The 20,442-nt window shown below is 42.4% G+C and overlaps 1 protein-coding gene across 1 annotated transcript; it reads right to left on the reverse strand.

Moving 5' to 3' along the window:
• Positions 1 to 1,619: 1,619 nt before the first annotated feature.
• LOC308672475 (ly6/PLAUR domain-containing protein 3-like) lies at positions 1,620 to 13,183 on the reverse strand (the record flags this gene model as incomplete). The annotated part of the gene is made up of 5 exons (XM_081335441.1): positions 1,620 to 2,149; positions 2,843 to 2,983; positions 4,081 to 4,251; positions 6,248 to 6,379; positions 13,111 to 13,183. The coding sequence occupies 5 exons, from the start codon at positions 13,181 to 13,183 to the stop codon at positions 1,620 to 1,622; spliced, it is 1,047 nt and encodes a 348-aa protein (XP_081191567.1).
• Between the last annotated feature and the right edge of the window lie 7,259 nt (positions 13,184 to 20,442).

The raw sequence follows: 20,442 nt of genomic DNA on the forward strand, positions 1-20,442 counted from the left end.
ATGAATAAATTGTACTACGGATTAATACGATGACCTGGTTCATTAAAACATGCTGAGACAATGGCTGGAAAGACCACAATAGGCTGACTCACAAACAACATTCATTGTAATTTAATCTACAGTGTTGTATGAACTCAGCCCAAGCTTCAATCTTTGTCTTATCTCTTGATTTGGTGTTCTATTGCTTTGATCTCAGTTTTTGCAGCAGATGTTTGCTAGTTGACTCCTGGTCCACTTCAGTGAAAAGGCAAGAACTGAAAACCCTCTATCTCCCTTGCAAATGCTGAAAGCAAATATTTCTCGTGTGTTCAAATTATGGCAAGTACAATACTTAAAATACAAAACTGCCACTGGAAGGTTTTTGTTGTTCTATTTTACATGATCTGCCTTGTGAGCGTTACAATTTGATTAACTTTATTCATTCACCAAAGTCAGGATAGAACCCCTTGAAAAGGCAAAGAGCTACAGATGTTGATTTTCGACTTTCGTAGCTCCACTCCAGCATTTCAGAATTAAAATCCAAATTTCAAAGTGGGAACAGTCCACCTAACTCTACACTCTTCCTTGTATAAGCTCCCCAGGAAAATCCACCCACCCCGACCACCAATCTCCTGAATCTCAGACACATTTTGACATTTATGGTTTCTAGCACACTTTGAGAGGGTTAAGTCATTAAGGCCCACGCAAAAAGCTGATTTGTTTGAGTTGGTTGGTTTCGAGTCATTAAGTTACAGCTTAACTTACAATGCGTGCACCTTACTTCTGACCTCTGTCAAGTCAAAATTTATGCAGACCACCAAAACTCTGGAAGTCTGATTGGCACAAAACTATATTAGAAGAGGGGGGAGGGGCAGGAAAAGACCCCTACGCAAAGGAATTTGACTTTGTTTTGGAAGAGCAAAACCAGGTTTTGCTGCCCGCAAACCTCAGATTTATCATGTACCGGAGCAGTTCTAGTGACTACCATGAAAATAAGGTATAGGTAGTTCTTGACTAAGATCACAACTGAGATTTGCTACTGCTAAGTAAGGTGGTTGTTAAGTCAGTCATGCCCTATTTTACAGCTATTTTTGCCATAGTTATTAGGTGAATCATGTAGTCATTAAGTAAAACTGACTTCTCTCATTGACTCGCTTGTCAGAAACTGTCGGGGAAGGCCACAAAGAGTGATCACACTCTGGAATGCTCACCCATTGTCCATATAGTCCTGTAGCCAAGCACCTCTGCTTTGACCCCATGACTTGTGGGGAATGCTGTGACGGCCATAGGTGCAAGGAACAGTTAAAAGTCACTTGTTTCAGTGCCGTTGTAACTTTGACTGGGCGCTAAACTAATGGTTGTAAGTCAAGGACTACCTGTAGACAGACGTGCACTGCAGGAATTTCCAATACTCAAATAGGACATTAGGTCCAAAATGCTGGTTTCTCAAGAAGAAGCCTAGTACCGGCAGACAAATCAGAAGAACAGAATAATAGAGTTGGAAGGGATTTTGGAGGTCGTCTAGCCCAGCCCCCTGCTCAGGAATGGGAAAAATCGTACCAAGTTACATTGTACGTGATAGGCTTTGATCGAACGAGGAAGAAAGGGAAGAAGGATGAATGTCATTCCTTGATCAGCCTTCACAGACACAAGCCAAGGAGCAGAAAAGTCACAAGGAGTGAGCCTTGCAAGCCTGCTACATCTCCCTTTGGTCCCTCAACTGGATGGCCGAGTCGTTCTTCAACCTTCACGGAAGGGACCACTTTCCTATTTTGAACCACGGTGTTCCTCTCGTCATCTTCGTGACTGTGGCCATGGCTGTGGTCGTGGTCCTGACTGTGGCCCTTCTGAGGGCTGCCCACGGATGGGCTCACAGCAAGAGAACGGGTGAGCTTGCTGGAAGTGGAAGCTCCTGCTACTGCTGTGGCTGCGTTGACCCGGATGTACGTCGAAGGGGTAGTGACGGTTGCATTATTGGTCTCTTGAGCAGGCAGGAAAGCCAACCTTGGAATGGAGGTGGAGAAATGTGTCTTGTTGGAGAGATCAGCGTTGCAGAGATTCCCCGAACAACAGGAGCCCGAGAGAGTGATGGCAGGACTCCCTTTCCTCACCTTGGTACAATCATCATCTTGAACACATCCTTTGATGGGTTTGGTCAGTGAAAAATTGCCTGGGAAAGATGAGAAGCAACATTAAAGGCAGGCATCAAGGGGGAAAAGTTTTGGTCCCAGGTTTTCCACCCCCCCCCCCCATATCCAATCAAGTTAGGGCTTTCTAATTCAAGGACAACAAAGCCATTCTTTGCATTTATCTTTGTTAAAAAAAACACCAAAAAACCCCCAAGAATGTGAATAGTTGTCAAATCACATACTGCACATTCTTCCCATCCGCTCTGCAGCAATTTTGTAACTTGTTTTAAAAAACAAGAAAGTTCAAGGGAAGGATGACAAGCTGACAGAAAAATATAAATGCTGTTTTTAAAAAACAAAAACACCAATTAAGTAGAACGTTTTTTTTTAAAAAGCCACATAATTATAGTTTCAAAGTTTGCCATTCTCCGAACATGACTGAATCTTTTAATCTCTGCTTCTCTCCTTTTTGTGCTATATATTGGAGAGTGTGATTTTCGACACAATTAGAAAATATTTTTTGTTTATTTCAGCTGGGCTATGACGGTCTTCACCAACAGGACATTGATCCTTTACTCATCCCCTTAGCTCTATTAATCCATCTCTTCCCCCCCCCTACACACACTTTCCTAGGACAGGAAGAAATCCATTCTATTTATGGGCATGTAGTAGTTGCTCAACCCCCCAAGACAGCCAAATTATCCATGGCTTTTGATGACCTCCAGAAGTCTCACCTGCTTTCATAGTGACATTGCCATGGAAACAACCCCGGAAATTATCATAACACTTGACAATGGCAGAACTGTCCAATGGGCAGTTGTCTCCAACACAGCTGTAGCATTCCACTCCGTTGGGAATCCGTGCACTCACGTTATCTGGAGATAGAGCCATTAAAAAAAATAGCATTATCGAGGATAAAAAAAAAGAGATGAACTTTAAATTGCTTGAATTCTAGAAGAAGCACTGGAACCGGGTTGGGCCAGGCATATTTATACTTTTTCTTAAACCAGACTAGCGTCAGGATTAGCTGAAAGACATCTTGAAACTGGTGCTAAACCTAAACAGACTGTCTCAGTTAGTTGTTAATTCAACTGTACCCCACCTCTCCTTTCCCAGAAAGAGGGCTACAGGGATTTATATAAAAGGGAATAATAAAGAAAACAAAACCATTAAGAGCGCATTGGCAAATTGTGCAAAAAAGCTCTTAGTGTTGGAACACAAAGGCATGGCCTGAAGAGACATCATAGCCTTTTTGTTCTAGGTAAACTGGCTTTTGTGTTTACTGTGTGTTTTACACAAAGAGATGCAACCATTGTCTGTGGACCTCAGGACAACAAAAGGCAAAAATTCCCTGAAGTTGAGCCCATTTCTATAGAAACACATCAATGTAATTTGCTGCGGATATCTAGATTAGCGCTTCTTGACCTTGGCAATTTTAAGATATGTGGACTTCACCTCCCAGAATTCAGAGAATTCTGGGAGTTGAAGTCCACACATCTTAAAGTTGCCAAGGTTGAGAAAAACTGATCTATATCTTGCTATTCTTTTCCTTCGTGTGTATTTTCCTTACAGTATTTCCTGTTATTGCTGTTATTGTGGTGTTGTTATCATTATCATTATCATATTTTTATTCTACCCTTTAATATATAACTTAAGGCAGTAAATACACCTAATACTTCTGTCTTCCATTTTCCCCACAATAGTTCACAGAGTTAACAAAGTCACCCAGCCAGCTTTCATGCCTAAGAGTGACCTAGAATTTATTTTATTTGCAATTTATTTAATTTACAAGCTAGAGATTTCTCGGGAATGAACCCATGGTGAAACTCAGTAATTCATATTTGGAAAGTCCCAGTTTATTAAGGTTTGGGGAAAATATTCCAATATTCTCCAGGCACATAGCATAGCAGTGAATGGATCAGGCTAACAATCTTCTAAAGAGAGGCATCATTCTTATGGGGCTGGGTTTTACCCATTGGTTGCAGCTGCAGTGCTTTGATGTCCAGTTTAATGTTGCAGTGGCTTGTGTTGCACTGGTGCAGCTGAGAGAAGGCCAGGATGCCGTTCACCTCCACCGCCTTATCATTGGTTCCTGGCATGCCCAATCCACAGCCCTTTTCGCCAACGGAGAACTTCCCGTGACCTGAAAGAGCGAAGAGGAAGACAACATGGCTTAGAACAGGACTCTCCAAAATTGGCCACCTTTGAGACTTGTAGACTTCAACTCTCAAAATTCCTCAGCCAGCATGGCTGGCTGAAGATTTCTGGAAGTTGAAGTCCACAAGTCTTAAAGGTGCCAATTTTGGAGACCCCTGGCCTAAAAAAATACAAAAAAAGGTAAATTGTACTCTAGTTGCTATTGTTGGGAAATTGTCTTCAGATAGTCCTTGACTTACAACCATTCATTCAGCAACCATTCGAATTACAACCGTACTGAAAAAAGGTGACTTATGACAGATCATAATACTTACAACTATTGCAGCATCCCTACGTCATGTGATCCAAATTCAGGCGCTTGGCAACTGACATGTATTTACAACAGTTGCAGCATCTTGAGGTTACGTGATCACCATTTGCGATTGTTCAGTGGTGGGATTAAAATACACAAACAACCAGTTCTCTTATTGGATGCAGACCTGAGCCTCCGAGGCTTAGAACGGACTTCCGGAAGTGGCATCCATGCACTTCCGGTCAGTCGTTCTAGGCCTGTGGGAGGCCTCTTCTAGGCCTCCGAGGCCTAGAACAGACTTCTGGAAGCAGTGTGCATTCCACCAGTTCTTCGAACTCAGCAAAATTTAGCTACCAGGTCTGCCGAACTGGTGCGAACCGGCTGAATCCCACCACTGCGACCGTTCCCAACGGGCTTCCAGCAAAGTCAATAGGGGAAGCCGGATTTGCTTAACCATCTGATTCATTAAGCCCTTAACAACCATGGCCCAAAAGGCCATATAGATCACACCTGCCTTGCTTAGCAATGGAAATTCTAGGTCCCAATTGTGGTTGTAATTCAAGGACTATCTGAATTAGGTTAGGTCGTGTTAACCTGCAACAGAGCTGGATGTCCTCATCATTTGTGCAGGACTTAAGACTAATAGCAACTGGTATATTCATCCTCTCTGAATAAGCCATTGCAACATCCTGTAACAGCGTGTTCCACTTTCGAATGTTATGGTGCAAAGTGAAATTAAAGTGATGATTGGCCCCAAGAAAGGAGAAGATTTGATTTTCCGTGTGACCATAGTGGCAAGACTTATATTTGCACAATATTGGAAAAATGAAGAAATACTGTCGGAGGAAGAACTAGTTAAAAAAAAATACTAGACTGTGTAAAAATGGGCAGACTTACTTTGAGATTGAAAGAAAAAGAAAAAAACAGAATATTTTCAAACCTGGGACTTATTTTACCAATGGCTGGTGAAACGAACTGGGGATTAAGAATTTAATTTGTATTAGTGAATGATGAACTCAGACATCATGTTTGTTGAATAAGCACTGTTGAATTGTATTAAAAAATTAATAAAAAAAGAAAGGAGAGGAAAATGTTTGAGACAATGATTGGAGGGGGGACAAAAGAAGAAAGTGATAGAAGTCTTTGATCTCCTGCTTCTATTATGAAGGATTCGTCTCTTCCTGGATTACAGGCAGAATTAGCAATCACAGCATCCTATGAGTCAAGGGCTCACCAATTGAATGGGACTGCAAGGGCTCCAGGTGTATAATTGTGTAACTCCTCTGAGCATGCATGGAGTAATTCCCCCTGGCTTGTGAAAAAAATGATTAGTGCTGTACAGGTAATCCTCGACTTGACAATGACACAATTGACCCCAGAACTTCTGGTGCTAAGCAAAGACAGGTGTTAAGTGAATTTTGCCCCATCTTACAATCTTTCTTGCCACGGTTGTTAAGTGAATCACCGCAGTTGTTAAATTAGTAGCCCGGTTGTTAAGTGAAACTGGCTTCCCCATGGACTTTGCTTGTCAGAAGGTCCCAAAAGGTGATCACATGACCCCCCCCCGGGAGACTGCGACCGTCATAAATAGGAATCAGTTGAACTTGTAGAACTAAAGAAGGAATTCAAAACTCAACCCTGTGGTGACACATCCCCTTTGCAGCTAGAAAAAGCATCTGTGGCTACTCACTCCATTCCACAGCAGCCACGGTTTCCACACAGACGTGGGCATTGCTTGGGCAGGTCAGCTTTTTCAGGTGCTGTTGACTGCAACCGCCATCACCCAGGTCCACACAGCTGTGGCACTCCAGAGCCAAGGCACCTGTAACCAAAAATGAGAAAAACCCAATTAAAAGAGTGCAGATATACTTTTGTCAACAATATCAACAACCTAAGATATGCAGATGATACCACTCTAATGGCAGAAAGTGAAGAAGAACTAAATATCCTCTTGTTGTGGGTGAAGAAGGAGAGTGCAAAAGTTGGCTTGAAACTCAACATTAAGAAAACCAAGATCATGGCATCCGGCCCTCTCAATTCCTGGCAAATAGATGGGAAAGAAATGGAGGTAGTGACAGATTTTATTTTCCTGGGCTCCAAGATCCCTGTAGATGGGGACTGTAGCCAGGAAATTAAAAGATGCTTGCTCCTGGGGAGGAAAGCCATGGCAAATCTAGACAGCACACTAAAAAGCAGAGACATCACCCTGCCAACAAAAGTGCGTATAGTCAAGGCTATGGTCTTCCCAGTTGCAATGTACGGCAGTGAAAGTTGGACCATAAGAAAGGCTGAGCGCCAAAGAATTAAGGCCTTTGAACTATGGTTGGACTGCAAGGCAATCAAACCGGTCAGTCCTAGAGGAGATCAACCCTGACTGCTCTTTAGAAGGCCAGATCCTGAAGCTAAAACTCAAATCCTTTGGCCACCTAATGTGAAGGAAGGACTCACTGGAGAAGAGCCTAATGCTGGGAAAGATTGAGGGCAAGAGAAGAAGGGGACGACAGAGAATGAGATGGCTGGATGGAGTCACGGAAGCAGTAGGCATGAGCTTAAATGGACTCCAGAAGATGGTAGAGGACAGGAAGGTCTGGAGGAACGTTGTCCATGGGGTCGTGATGGGTCAGGTATGACTTCGTAGCTAACAACAACAATACTTTTGTAGACCAGAGGTGTCCAACCTTGGCAACTTTAAGACTTGTAGACTTCAACTCCCAGAACTCCCCAGCCAGCATGGAGTTGGAGTCCACCAATTCTAAATATGCCAAGGTTGGACACCCCTGGGATGGACTTTCACAGGAATCTGAGATGAACTTTGTGGCTTGAAGGACCACAGTCAAATTTTCTTTCACTCTGATGGCCATTCTTCTCCTCACAACCTCATTAAAAAAGAGACAATTACTTCCAGAAATTGGGGGTACTCCAACCCTGGGGGCTTTTAAGAAGAGACTTGACAACGATTTGTCTGAAATGGTCTAGGGTTTCCTGCTTGAGCAGAGGGTTGGACTAGAAGACCTCCGAAGTCCCTTCCAACTCTGTTATTCTGTTTTCACTTGGACTCCTGAATAGCTCCGAGATTGAAGTGATAAGCAAGGAAAAGGCCATCTGTGGTCTGATCGCAAGATCCCATCCAAATTAATCATCTAAAGCAGGGGTCTTCAAACTCGGCCCTTTTATGACTCATGGACTCCAACTCCCAGAATTTCTCAGCCAGGCATGCTGGCTGAGGAATTCTGGGAGTTGAAGTCCATGAGTCATAAAAGGGCCGAGTTTGAAGACCTCTGATCTAAAGGAAGCAGAGGAATGCTTTCAGTGACCCATCAATCTGGCTGTGGGCGAATCACACTGCAAAAGTGGAATTTTAATGTGGTTCCTAAAGAAAACTCAGGGCTCCATTTCATTCACTGTCTAATTTGCACAATGAATTTGCAAGTTGCCAGGTCCCCGATGTTAGCATGTAAACATACATTTTGGACATTAGTAATTTGAGAGTATAGGGACGTGGTGGCTCAGTGGGTTAGGACGCTGAGCTTGTCGATCAGAAGGTCGGCAGTTTGGTGGGTCGAATCCCGAGTGCCACGTAACAGAGTGAGCACCTGTTACTCATCCCAGCTTCTGCCAACCTAGCAGTTCGAAAGCACGTAAAAATGCAAGTAGAAAAATAGGGACCACTACGGTGGGAAGGTAACAGCGTTCCGTGCGCCTTTGGCGTCTAGTCATGCCAGCCACATGACCACGGAGACGTCCTCTGACAAGCGCTGGCTCTTCGGCTTTGAAACGGAGATGAGCACTGGCCCCTAGAGTCGGAAATGACTAACACGCATGTGTGGGGGAACCTTTACCTTTACCTAATTTGAGAGTAGATGTTTGACCCACCAAGGACTCTCCCTGTGTTTTCTTTTTTCCTCCTGGGCATCTCCTGAATCCAACTTGGAAAATAGTAATCTATTTCCCGTCTCTCCCCCCACACTTGATGGCTCATCTTGTTTTAAATGCTTTGGGCACTTCTTCCCAGCCAACTCCACCTGCTCGTACTTCTTCACCTTAATCTGCAGATCTCTGCTTTTTCATTATAGCCTCTTCCGCCCTGTTTTTATTCCTGTGTATCCTTCTCAGCTCTTTCATTCTCTACTCCTGTTCATCCACGCTGGGTGATTTCACTAATCCTGATGACCCCACCCAAGGTGAGACTCATACGAATGTTTCCACCTGTGAGAGCACATTGGGAACACCGCATCGTGTGTGTCCAACTGCTCTCCCAGTTTGCTTGCTGTAGCTGCTTCTCCAGAAACTAAGAACATTTTAAACAGTGTAGAGTAGCTGTCATTAATGCAGCAATTTGCACATGGATCGATTCATGTCATCCAAATTGAAGCTAAGCCAGGAGACTTCCATGCACACTTTTTCCCACTCCCTAACTTTTTTGAAAGACGCACTGGATGACAAACCACAGATCCCAACATGCCAAACCCAGGCACAAAACCCGCTCTCCTACCCCAGTGCTAAAAGCTTAAAAACCCTCCCCACTCCACCCTTTCACACAAAGGGGAAAACGTTCTACCTTTAGGCAAGAAAAATCAAATGCACAGCTATAGTATAGGTGGCATTTGGCTCAAGAGGAACAACTGAGAGAGGGGTCCTACTGGACAATCACTTAAATATGAGCCAGCTGTGAGCTGCACCTGCCAAGAAGGCCAACACAGTCCTAGGCTGCATTAACAGAGGGATAGAATCAAGATCACGGGAAGTGTTAGTACCACTTCATAATGCCTTGTAAGGCCACACTTGGAATATTGTATCCAGTTTTGGTTGCCACGATGTAAAAAAGATGGCAAGACTTTAGAAAAAGAGTGCAGGGAAGAGCAACAAAGATGATTAGGGGACAGGAGGCTAAAACATACAAAGAACGGTTGCTGGAGTTGGGTATGTCTATTTAATGAAGAGAAGGACTCGGGGTGACACGATAGCAGTGATCCAATATCTCAGGGGCTGCCCCAAAGAAGAGGCAGTCAAGCTGTTCTCCAAAGCACCTGAAGGTAAGACAAGAAGCATTGGGTAGAAACTAATTAAGGAGAAAAGCAACCTAGAACTAAGGAGAAATTTCCTGAGAGTGAGAACAATTAACCGGTGGAAAGGCTTGCCTTCAGAAGCTGTGGGAGCTCCATCAGTGGAGGCTTTTGAGAAGAGATTGGACAACCGTTTGTCCAGAATGGAATAAGTTTCACTGATTGAGCAGAGGGTTCGACTAGAAGACCTCCAAGGTCCCTTCCAACTCTGATATTCTGCTTGCCCTCTGCACCCTTGTCTTTACTCATGTTATATTTGTCTGCTCAAATGCAAATAAACAAACGAGCTAATAAGAGGAGGGAACCACCAAACTGCCTCTCTCCTTGAAAGACCTGCTAGGATATCTGGAGGCTGATGGGCAGGGTGAAGCTCGAGCTCTTACCAATGAGGAAACAGGTCACCCACAAGCTTCCCACAGCTGCAGCTCTTCAAAGAAAGACCAGGTTTTCTGCGGTTTTCAATAAGCCACAAACATAACTGGAAATAACTGAATCTAGCCATCAAATCGGAAGAGTGCTGTGAGATCACCCAGGTGCAAAGCTCATTCTGGAAGGATGGAAGTCTAGATATGGATGCCTCTCGCCAGAAGTAGTTCTGGACAGTAAACTGAATTAAGATAACTCTAAAGCGGGTTATTGAAATGATTTTCCCAGTTGAGCTTTAAGTCAGGCTATTGCATAACTCTGTTCAGTCTGGGATTCTTGTGGCTGGCATAATGATTCCTTGCTGACAAAGCTACCTGTGTGGTATAATCCTAAAGAACTGGCTATCCCTGGAAAACAAAGTCTTGAGAAGGAGGACTTAGAATGGAAAGGAACCATTGAGTCTGGTAGAGTCAAACATCCTATGGAAGAGAGGTCCATCCAGTCCCGCGTTTGAGGCAGGTTATGAGTCTGATTGCACCAATCGCACGCCAGATTTGGAATCCCCTTCTATTCAGCACTCCTATTTTCTTGTTTTGAAGTTATCTTGATCGTATTTCTAACCGCTCTTTCTAGTTTTATAGAAACAATGGTTACACGTCCCAAAACAAGATTTCTTCTATCCTTTCCCCCCATTTTATAAAATATTGCAAAGGCAGATAGATACACAGCAAACTTATGCTGAATAGCTAGCTGTAGGTTTGGCCATGTGGGATGTGGTGGACATTAGGGCTTCTAAAGAGGCCTACTGGAGAAGAGGCAAACACTTAAACCATGGTTTGTTTTGTTCTTTGAATTATGGTTATCTTTCCTTTTAGCCTTTGGGGTTGATTGTAGATTAGAAGATGGGCTTATAAAACCATATTTTTTCCTCAGATGGTATTGCCTGTTGATCTGAGCCTGCCTGTCTTGGCATGGGTAAGAAGTCACAACGGCATCACAATGGCCCAAATTATGTCAACTCCAAAATTCTTGTCATTTGTAGAATGACCTCATGACATTTGTGATGTCATCCCGCTCTTGCCTTTGAGGAAATGGTTGGTTCTATCAGCTCTTTATGAGGTGAAGAGAATGGAGGCCAAGATCCTGTTTCCCCAGATCTTCAGTAAGGTTCAGAGATTTGTGGTAAAATCTTCTTCAGCCTCACAGACCCATGGGTGACCATTTCCTGATATGTGTACCTAAATAAATGATCATTTGCTCAATGAGATTCATAGTCATCACATCTCTCAGTCTTCCGATAGCTGAGGGTATGAGGATAATGAGGAACCAGTATGCCTTTAGGATTTTCCTAACTTGTATTGGGAAGGGACCAAAGCCAGGTTGCCATATTGTGTCCTCAGTCAAACAGAGTGGGGGTTTCCCAACCTCAAGAGCTTTAAGATGGGTGGACTTCAACTCCCAGTGTTCCCCAGCCAGAATGGCTGGTTGGGGAATTCTGGGAGTTGAAGTTCATGCATCTTAAAGCTGCTGAGGTTGAGGAACTCTGAAATGGAGTTACAGCTGTTGTTTTTCATCCTCCCTTTAAACAATTCAGACAAGTACACAATGGAACTGCCAGATCCTGTCGTCTAAGCAATGCTGAGAAATATATGAAGCGGATAAATGAAGCCATGCCATACGCCATAGGACAAAATTCACCACGGAGTCGAATAGTACAACTGTCCTCACAATTTATCGGCCTGGCTTTTTCAGCTGTGCATCTCAGCTCACAAACAGACAATGGCCTCTATTATAGGGGGGGGGGGGAAAGACAGATAGAAAAAAAGAAGGGAAACTTTCTTTTGAAGGAAAGTTGTGATTATGAAGGCCTGAATCAATTATTTGGAAAACAAGTACCTAACCTTTGAAAAAGTAAAAGAATGTCTTGTGTCATTCAATCAATTGATAGGAAGGCAGATGAGATAGATAGATAGATAGATAGATAGATAGATAGATAGATAGATAGATAGATAGATAGATAGATAGATAGATAGATAGATAGATAGATATAGACACAGACAGACTAACAAATGTAGAGATGAGACTGAGATAGAAACATAAATAGGTAGATAGATGATAGAGATAGATGATAGAGATAGATAGATAGACAGACAGACAGACAAATTTGCCACAAGATCTATCTTAGAGAAATGACATACAGTAATCTAAGATAATTTATTTATTTATTCAATTTATATGGCCACCCATTCAAACAATAACCCTGGGTGGCGGCGAACAATCATATTAATTAAAACCAATTTAAAAAACCAGCACAATAAGGTAAATGTATAATGCAGCGGGCACAAATGTGCAACAGATGGCCTAAAAAAAATATTGCTTTGATCTTTGGAGCAACCATTTTGGAACCTCCACGCCTTTATGCCAAGCAAATGCACCAGTTCTTTATTTGAACCTGGTATGGTTAACGCCCTGAAAAATCTTTCATGTAAGGGTTTGTTTCGCTAGAATTTAGGTTTATTATAAACAGGCATAGCAATGAGCCAAAGTGGGTAAGTCTGGGTCTCTCATTTCATACCCCCGATCTGGCTTTCCTTGTGCCAGAATTTCAATGGCTAGTCGTTTCTGACTCTAGGGGCCGGTGCTCATCTCCGTTTCAAAGTCGAAGAGCCAGCGCTTGTCCGAGGACGTCTCCGTGGTCATGTGGCTGGCATGACTAGACGCCAAAGGCGCACGGAACGCTGTTACCTTCCCACCGTAGCGGTCCCTATTTTTCTACTTGCATTTTTACGTGCTTTCGAACTGCTAGGTTGGCAGAAGCTGGGACGAGTAACAGGCGCTCACTCTGTTACGCGGCACTCGGGATTCGACCCGCCAAACTGCCGACCTTCTGATCGACAAGCTCAGCGTCCTAACCCACTGAGCCACTGCGTCCCGTTAATGGCTATATAGAGACGCAAAATTACCATTCCTGAAAGCTGAACCCAGGGAGCTCAGAGGATCTAATCACCCTGAACCTTTCATCCAAACTTATTCCAGAGGCTACCCCTGGCTTCCAAGCATTCCTAGCTCTAACATGGCTTATCCTGAAGCTGTAGCAGTTGCCCTACAATCTTCCATCTCCTACCTTTCATGAAAAACGTCAAGGCCACCAGAAGGACAGATGGGCTTATCCGGAGCTGGAGGTAGGCATCCATCATAATCTCGACTAAGTCCCAACCTTGCCTCGGTTCTTTCCCTTTGCCGGTCTTGAGAACCTGCTTCTGCCAAGTCCTTAAGAGATAAAGCTTGCTTAAACATTAAATATAAGTTGACGACTCTGGCAGGGCGTTCTTTCTCGTCCCCCCAGCCACGCCTCCTTAGACTTGGCTGTTCAGCAGCTTCTTGCTTAGCCTGGAGGGCTTTTTTCCCCATACACCCCATCCCACTCTCTAACCCATCACTTCCCTTTCCCAGCCCTTGGAAGGTTACTTGCCTGGGTGACGCCCCGATCGGGAACTAGAACAGCCAGTTGAGGGTTTTTTTGTGGGGCTTTTTTTTTGGGACATTCTTCATCCAGGACTTTGAGGCAGGAGAGAACAGTAATTAGAGGCAAGTCTGAACCTGGAGAAGCAAGAGATGGCAAAGATGATGGAAGTCATCGCAAAGGAATGCCTGTCTTCTCCACCAAGTGAGAGGTCATGGTAGTTGCCAGGGGTAAATCTCATGTATATAATAGAATAACAGATTTGGAAGGGACCTTGGAGATCTTCTAGTCTAACCCCCTGTTCAGGCAGGAAACCCTCTACCACTTCAGACAAATGGTTCTTTTCTCTTCTCTTCTTTTTTCCTTTCCTTTCCTTTCCTTTCCTTTCCTTTCCTTTCCTTTCCTTTCCTTTCCTTTCCTTTCCTTTCCTTTCCTTTCCGCTTCTTCTCTTCTCTTCTCTTCTCTTCTCTTCTCTTCTCTTCTCTTCTCTTCTCTTCTCTCTCTCTTCTCTTCTCTTCTCTTCTCTTCTCTTCTCTTCACATCTCCTCTCTTCTCATCTCCTCCCCTCTCCTCTCGTCTTTTTTCCTTTCCTTTCCTCTCCTCTTTCCTCTTCTCTTCTCTTCTTCTTTCCTTTCCTTTCCTTTCCTTTCCTTTCCTTTCCTTTCCTTTCTCTTTCCCTTCCCCTTCCCTTCTTTCCTTTCCTCCTTCCCTTTCTCTTCCATTCTTCTTTTCCTTTCCTTTCCTTTCCTTTCCTTTCCTTTCCTTCCCTCCCCTTCCCTCCCTCCCCTCCCCTTTCCTTTCCTTTCCTTTCCTTTCCTTTCCTTTCCTTTCCTTTCCTTTCCTTTCCTTTCCTTTCCTTTCCTTTCCTCTCCTCTTTCCTCTTCTCTTCACTTCTTCTTTCCTTTCCTTTCCTTTCCTTTCCTTTCCTTTCCTTTCCTTTCCTTTCCTTTCCTTTCCTTCCTTTCCTTTCCTTTCCTTTCCTTTCCCTTCCTTCCCCTCCCTCTTCCTCTCCCTTTCCTTTCCTTTCCTTTCCTTTCCTTTCTTCCTTTCCTTTCCTTTCCTTTCCTTTCCTTTTCCTTTCCTTTTCCTTTCCTTTCCTCTCCTCTTTCCTCTTCTCTTCTCTTCTTTCTTTCCTTTCCTTTCCTTTCCTTTCCTTTCCTTCCTTTCCTTTCCTTTCCTTTCCTCTCCTCTTTCCTCTTCTCTTCTCTTCTTCTTTCCTTTCCTTCCTTTCCTTTCCTTTCCTCTCCTCTTTCCTCTTCTCTTCTCTTCTTCTTTCCTTTCCTTTCCTTTCCTTCCTTTCCTCTCCTCTTTCCTCTTCTCTTCTCTTCTTTCTTTCCTTTCCTTTCCTTTCCTTTCCTTCCTTTCTCCTTCCCTCCCTCTTCCTCTCCCTTTCCCCTTTCCTTTCCTTTCCTTTCCTTTCCTTTCCTTTCCTTTCTTTCCTTTCCTTTCCTTTCCTTTCCTTTCCTTTCCTTTCCTTTCCTCTCCTCTTTCCTCTTCTCTTCTCTTCTTCTTTCCTTTCCTTTCCTTTCCTTTCCTTTCCTTTCCTTTCCTTTCCTTTCCTTTCCTTTCCTTTCCTTTCCTTTCCTCTCCTCTTTCCTCTTCTCTTCTCTTCTTCTTTCCTTTCCTTTCCTTTCCTTTCCTTTCCTCTCCTCTTTCCTCTTCTCTTCTCTTCTTCTTTCCTTTCCTTTCCTTTCCTTTCCTCTCCTCTTTCCTCTTCTCTTCTCTTCTTCTTTCCTTTCCTTTCCTTTCCTTTCCTTTCCTCTCCTCTTTCCTCTTCTCTTCTCTTCTTCTTTCCTTTCCTTTCCTTTCCTTTCCTTTCCTCTCCTCTTTCCTCTTCTCTTCTCTTCTTCTTTCCTTTCCTTTCCTTTCCTCCTTTCCTTTCCTCTCCTCTTTCCTCTTCTCTTCTCTTCTTCTTTCCTTTCCCTTTCCTTTCCTTTCCTTTCCTTTCCTTTCCTTTCCTTTCCTTTCCTTTCCTTTCCTTTCCTTTCCTTTCCTTTCCTTTCCTCTCCTCTTTCCTCTTCTCTTCTCTTCTTCTTTCCTTTCCTTTCCTTTCCTTTCCTTTCCTCTCCTCTTTCCTCTTCTCTTCTCTCTTCTTTCCTTTCCTTTCCTTTCCTTTCCTTTCCTCTCCTCTTTCCTCTTCTCTTCTCTTCTTCTTTCCTTTCCTTTCCTTTCCTTTCTTTCCTCTCCTCTTTCCTCTTTCTCTCTCTTCTTCTTTCCTTTCCTTTCCTTTCCTTTCCTTTCTTTCCTTTCCTTTCCTTTCCTTTCCTTTCCTTTCCTTTCCTTTCCTTTCCTTTCCTTTCCTTCCTTTCCTTTCCTTTCCTTTCCTTTCCTCTCCTCTTTCCTCTTCTCTTCTCTTCTTCTTTCCTTTCCTTTCCTTTCCTTTCCTTTCCTTTCCTTTCCTTTCCTTTCCTTTCCTTTCCTTTCCTTTCCTTTCCTTTCCTTTCCTTTCCTTTCCTTCCCCTCCCTCTTCCTCTCCCTTTCCTTTCCTTTCCTTTCCTTTCCTTTCCTTTCCTTTCCTTTCCTTTCCTTTCCTTTCCTTTCCTTTCCTTTCCTTTCCTCTCCTCTTTTCTCCTTTTCTCCTTTTCTTTTCTTTTTTTCCCCTTAATCTTTTCTTAAAAACACCCAGCATTGGAGCACACATACAACTTCTGGAGGCAGTTTGTTCCACTGGCTAATTGTTCTAACTGTCAGGGATTTCCTCCTTAGTTCTGGGTTGCTTCTCTCCTTGAACGGTCTCCATCCATCAAGATACAGAGATGCTAAAGCTGTTTCACTTTCCTCCAAAGAAATACAGGTAGTCCTCAACTTACAACCATTCGTTTAGTGATCATTCGAACTTACAGCGAGGCTGAAAAAAAAGTGATTATGACTGTTTTCACACTTACAAACACTGCAGCATCCTCAGGGTAAGGTGATCAAAATTCAGACGGTTTGCAACTGGTTCATATTTATGACGGGTCGCAGCATCCCGGGATCACGTGATCCCCTTTTACAACCTCCTGACAGGCAGAGTCAACAGGGAAGCCTGATTCACTTAACAATGCCATGGCTAACTTAACAAATACCGTGATTCGCTTAACAACTGTGGGAAGAAAGGTTGTGAAATGGGACAAAACTCACTTAACAATTGTCTACCTTAGCACCAGAAATTTTGGATTCAGCTATGGTTGTAAAGTTGAGGACTATCTATTTCACCCTGCTTCTCCTACTGAATTAGCCCTTCTGGTGCACGGGGGATTTATGGAAACTTGATTTGTCCAACATCAAGTGTATCCACACCATGTGGTCCAAAAACTCAGGATGGTGGTTATGAAGGTGTGATCCAGCTCTGTCTGTTTTTAGTTTAATGCACCCCTTCTTTCCCTAAATCCTATGGACACCTCTGCCTAACAGATGCTAGACTTTGCAAAGCAGCCTGAGATGCCCACAGCCTTTGAAAACTATTCCCAATTCTCTAAAAGCGGAGGCTACGTATGTGTGACATGTGTTCAGGGAAAAGGATATGCAATTTGTGGAGATATGTTCAAAAAGAAAGAGAAGCAGCAGAAGAAGACATGGATAAATAAAGTCAGGTTTTAAATAATAGGCTTGGTGGGAGAGGACCGGCGCTGATAATTAATTGACCCTTGAGGGAATAAAGGATTAAACCTGTAGTTAACTCCTCTCTTGAGTTTGGACACAAAGCTCACCTCCCATTACTTGCTGGGTAAGAATTGTGGAAAGACTGGTCTGAACTATTTGTTATCTTCTCCTTCCTTCCCACTTTAGAAGGCTGTCCTGTTTTATTTTTATATATATTTTTTTCCATTCAGAATTTCAAAACACTTTTTTGCATAGATTCTGTTCCTCATTTCTGCTCAAGATTATGTAATACTCACCAGGGCAGACCAATCTGTTAGCGCCATTTTTTTTTAAATTTTTTGCTTGCCTTTGAATTTATTACATGGCAAGTTCTTTCCTTCAGGTTTCACACAGAAAAATAAAGACTCCAACAGATCCCTCTCTTTTTCCCCTCTCTCTTTCCCTCCCTTTGTGTGAAAACGGTGGCTGTATAGATGTGATTAATAAATAAATACATCCTTTTTCTTCTGCATCAGCTGAATTCAATTTGTAGGGCCTTTCCTGGCATACAAGTTGCGGTATCTAACTCCAGGTAGTTGTTCAACCTGAGAAACTTGTCACAAACAAAACAACGCACATAAACACACACACACACACACAAAACCAAGCTGGCAATTCTAATGTAGTTACACAAGCATAACATATGGCAGAACTGGCATCATCAGCACAATAACAATCAAGCCAAAATCATCATTTTTTAAAAAAAAAATCTTTGAGATGTTTACTCTGTTTTTTTTTAAAAATAGTGGGAATGGTGGATGCTGTGGTACTCTGGTTGCAGCGATGGGTCAAATTCAGAACACACAAATGTGAATTCATTTGTAGATGGCCTAGTGACCTTGCATCCATCAGTCCCTCAGCATTGCCCTGCAATGTGATTGTGGGCATCACACAGCGAGGAGGAATCCTAAGTCCATTTTCTTGAGCGGCAGGAAGGAAAATAGGGATATAAAACCTAAAAAATAAATTATTTTTTAAAATAATTATTAAATTATTTAAATTTATTAAATAATTATTAAATTAAATTATTAAAATAAAAATAAAATTTGGCACATACAAGTGCCAGATCAAAGTTTTACAATATTTAAGCCTGACTTCCATAGGACTATAGGAGGAAGCGCGGTTAATTCTCTTCCCTCTTTTTTCTCCATCAGAAAAAGCTTCCTCTTAAAGCAAAAGAAATGGATCGCGCATTCTTTTTTGTTCTGTGTAGGAACAGCCATTGGTGGAGGAACAGGATGAAAAGACAGGTGTAAACAGCTGTTTCGTAATTCTTCCTGCCCCCCATTAAACCCACAGATGGAGTACAGGGAAAATCAGGGGGTCCTTGGTGCTCTCTGATCTTGGTTATCTTCTCACAGACATTTCAGTACTGCTAGCACTCACGATGTTACCTGGTTAGGATAATGAAACGTCTGCAAGAAAGCAACCAAGCTCAGAGAGCACCAAGGATCCCACAGTCATCGTCGTCATTGTCACTGTTGTCGTTCTCCTTCTCCTTCTCCTTCTCCTTCTCCTTCTCCTCCTCCTCCTCCTCCTCCTCCTCCTCCTCCTCACAAACCGCCCTCCCTTCTAGCACTGATGATGTTACTTAGTTGGGCAATGAAATGTCTGCAAAAACACAACCAAGCTCAGAGAGCATCAAGGACCCCACAGTTCAACCCTGAGCTACAAATATTCTCCTTTACAGGACGACATGCAAGTCATTCTCGACTTACCACAGTTTGTTTAGTGACTGTTCCATACAGTGCTAAACTTGTGAACTCTCAAAGCTTCCTCCTTCCGTTATGTGTTCAAGATGGGCAGTGATTAATGTTACTTGTATACGTAAAGTTGTAGGTCTATACATATGTTGTATATAGTATGTTTAAATGTGTGTGATGTATGTGTACACTCTGAGATCCAGCAACTAAATTTCATTTTGTGCCCACAGTAAAAAATGACAATAATGGTTATCTATCATCTATCTATCTATCTATCTATCTATCTATCTATCTATCTATCTATCTATCTATCTATCTATCTATCTATCTATCTATCTATCTATATCATCTACTATCTATCATAATCATTATCATCATCTATCTGTCTGTGTTTGTTCTATCTATCTATCTATCTATCTATCTATCTATCTATCTATCTATCTATCTATCTATCTATCTATATCATCTACTATCTATCATAATCATTATCATCATCTATCTGTCTGTGTGTTCTATCTATCTATCTATCTATCTATCTATCTATCTATCTATCTATATCATCTACTATCTATCATAATCATTATCATCATCTATCTGTCTGTGTGTTCTATCTATCTATCTATCTATCTATCTATCTATCTATCTATCTATCTATCTATCTAATCTATCATCTACTATCTATCATAATCATTATCATCATCTATCTGTCTGTGTGTTCTATCTATCTATCTGTCTATCTATCTATCTATCTATCTATCTATCTATCTATCTATCTATCATCTATCTATCTATCTATCTATCCATCCATTCATCCATCCATCCATCCATCCATCCATCCATCCATCCATCCATCCATCTATCTATCTATCTATCTATCTATCTATCTATCTATCTATCTATCTATCTATCTATCTATCTATCTATCTATCTATCTATCTCTTGACTAGTCCTTCTTTAAGTGAGATTTTACTGTAACCAGCACTCTCTGATCTCATGAAGGTTCCTGTGGAATCCAGCAGCCAAGGTCAATGGAAAAGTTGGCAGCTTTGTCATGTAAAAAATGACTCAGTTGTGGCCTCTTTCCCACCCTTATTGTTGTATTAAAGAAGACACGGTGTCTTCTCTGTGACTCAGCAGCTCTGCCTGAGTCAACATCTGGGCCTCCAACTACTCTGGCATTGGACATGCCAGAACACGCTTCATCCTGCAGGCTGAAACTTCGTAGAATACATACAGTTAGACAAATATGTGTGAGGCACAATAATCGAAACTTAAAATGAGGTTGTGGAAGAAACGGGGAGAGAGAAGCGTGAGTCAGAATACCTGGAACTCTTTCTAAGGTGGCTACATTCTAAGGTGGATCAAAATCTGAGTTTTAAAGACTTGTGTGACAAATAATTCCCAGTTCCACAAGGGGAAACATTTTCTCAATCCTTGGGTTGTTTTTTTTTCCTTCTTTCTTTCTCCAGAAGAATTTCAGCCAGTTCTGTGATTGTTAAGAGTTTTGGCAGCAAGTTAAAAATAGAAGATAAAGCGTTCCAACGATTACATGGCCCAAGTTTGGGGGGAAAACTTAGATGAGGTCAATGAGAAATTTACCCTGTAAAAAAAGGATGGATGCGGTTATAAGCCTCAATGTACTTTTAAGAAGGAAAAAAAAATGAGTGCA

The sequence above is a fragment of the Vipera berus genome (genome assembly GCF_964194415.1).
Source record: "Vipera berus genome assembly, chromosome: 9".
Taxonomy (NCBI): domain Eukaryota; kingdom Metazoa; phylum Chordata; class Lepidosauria; order Squamata; family Viperidae; genus Vipera; species Vipera berus.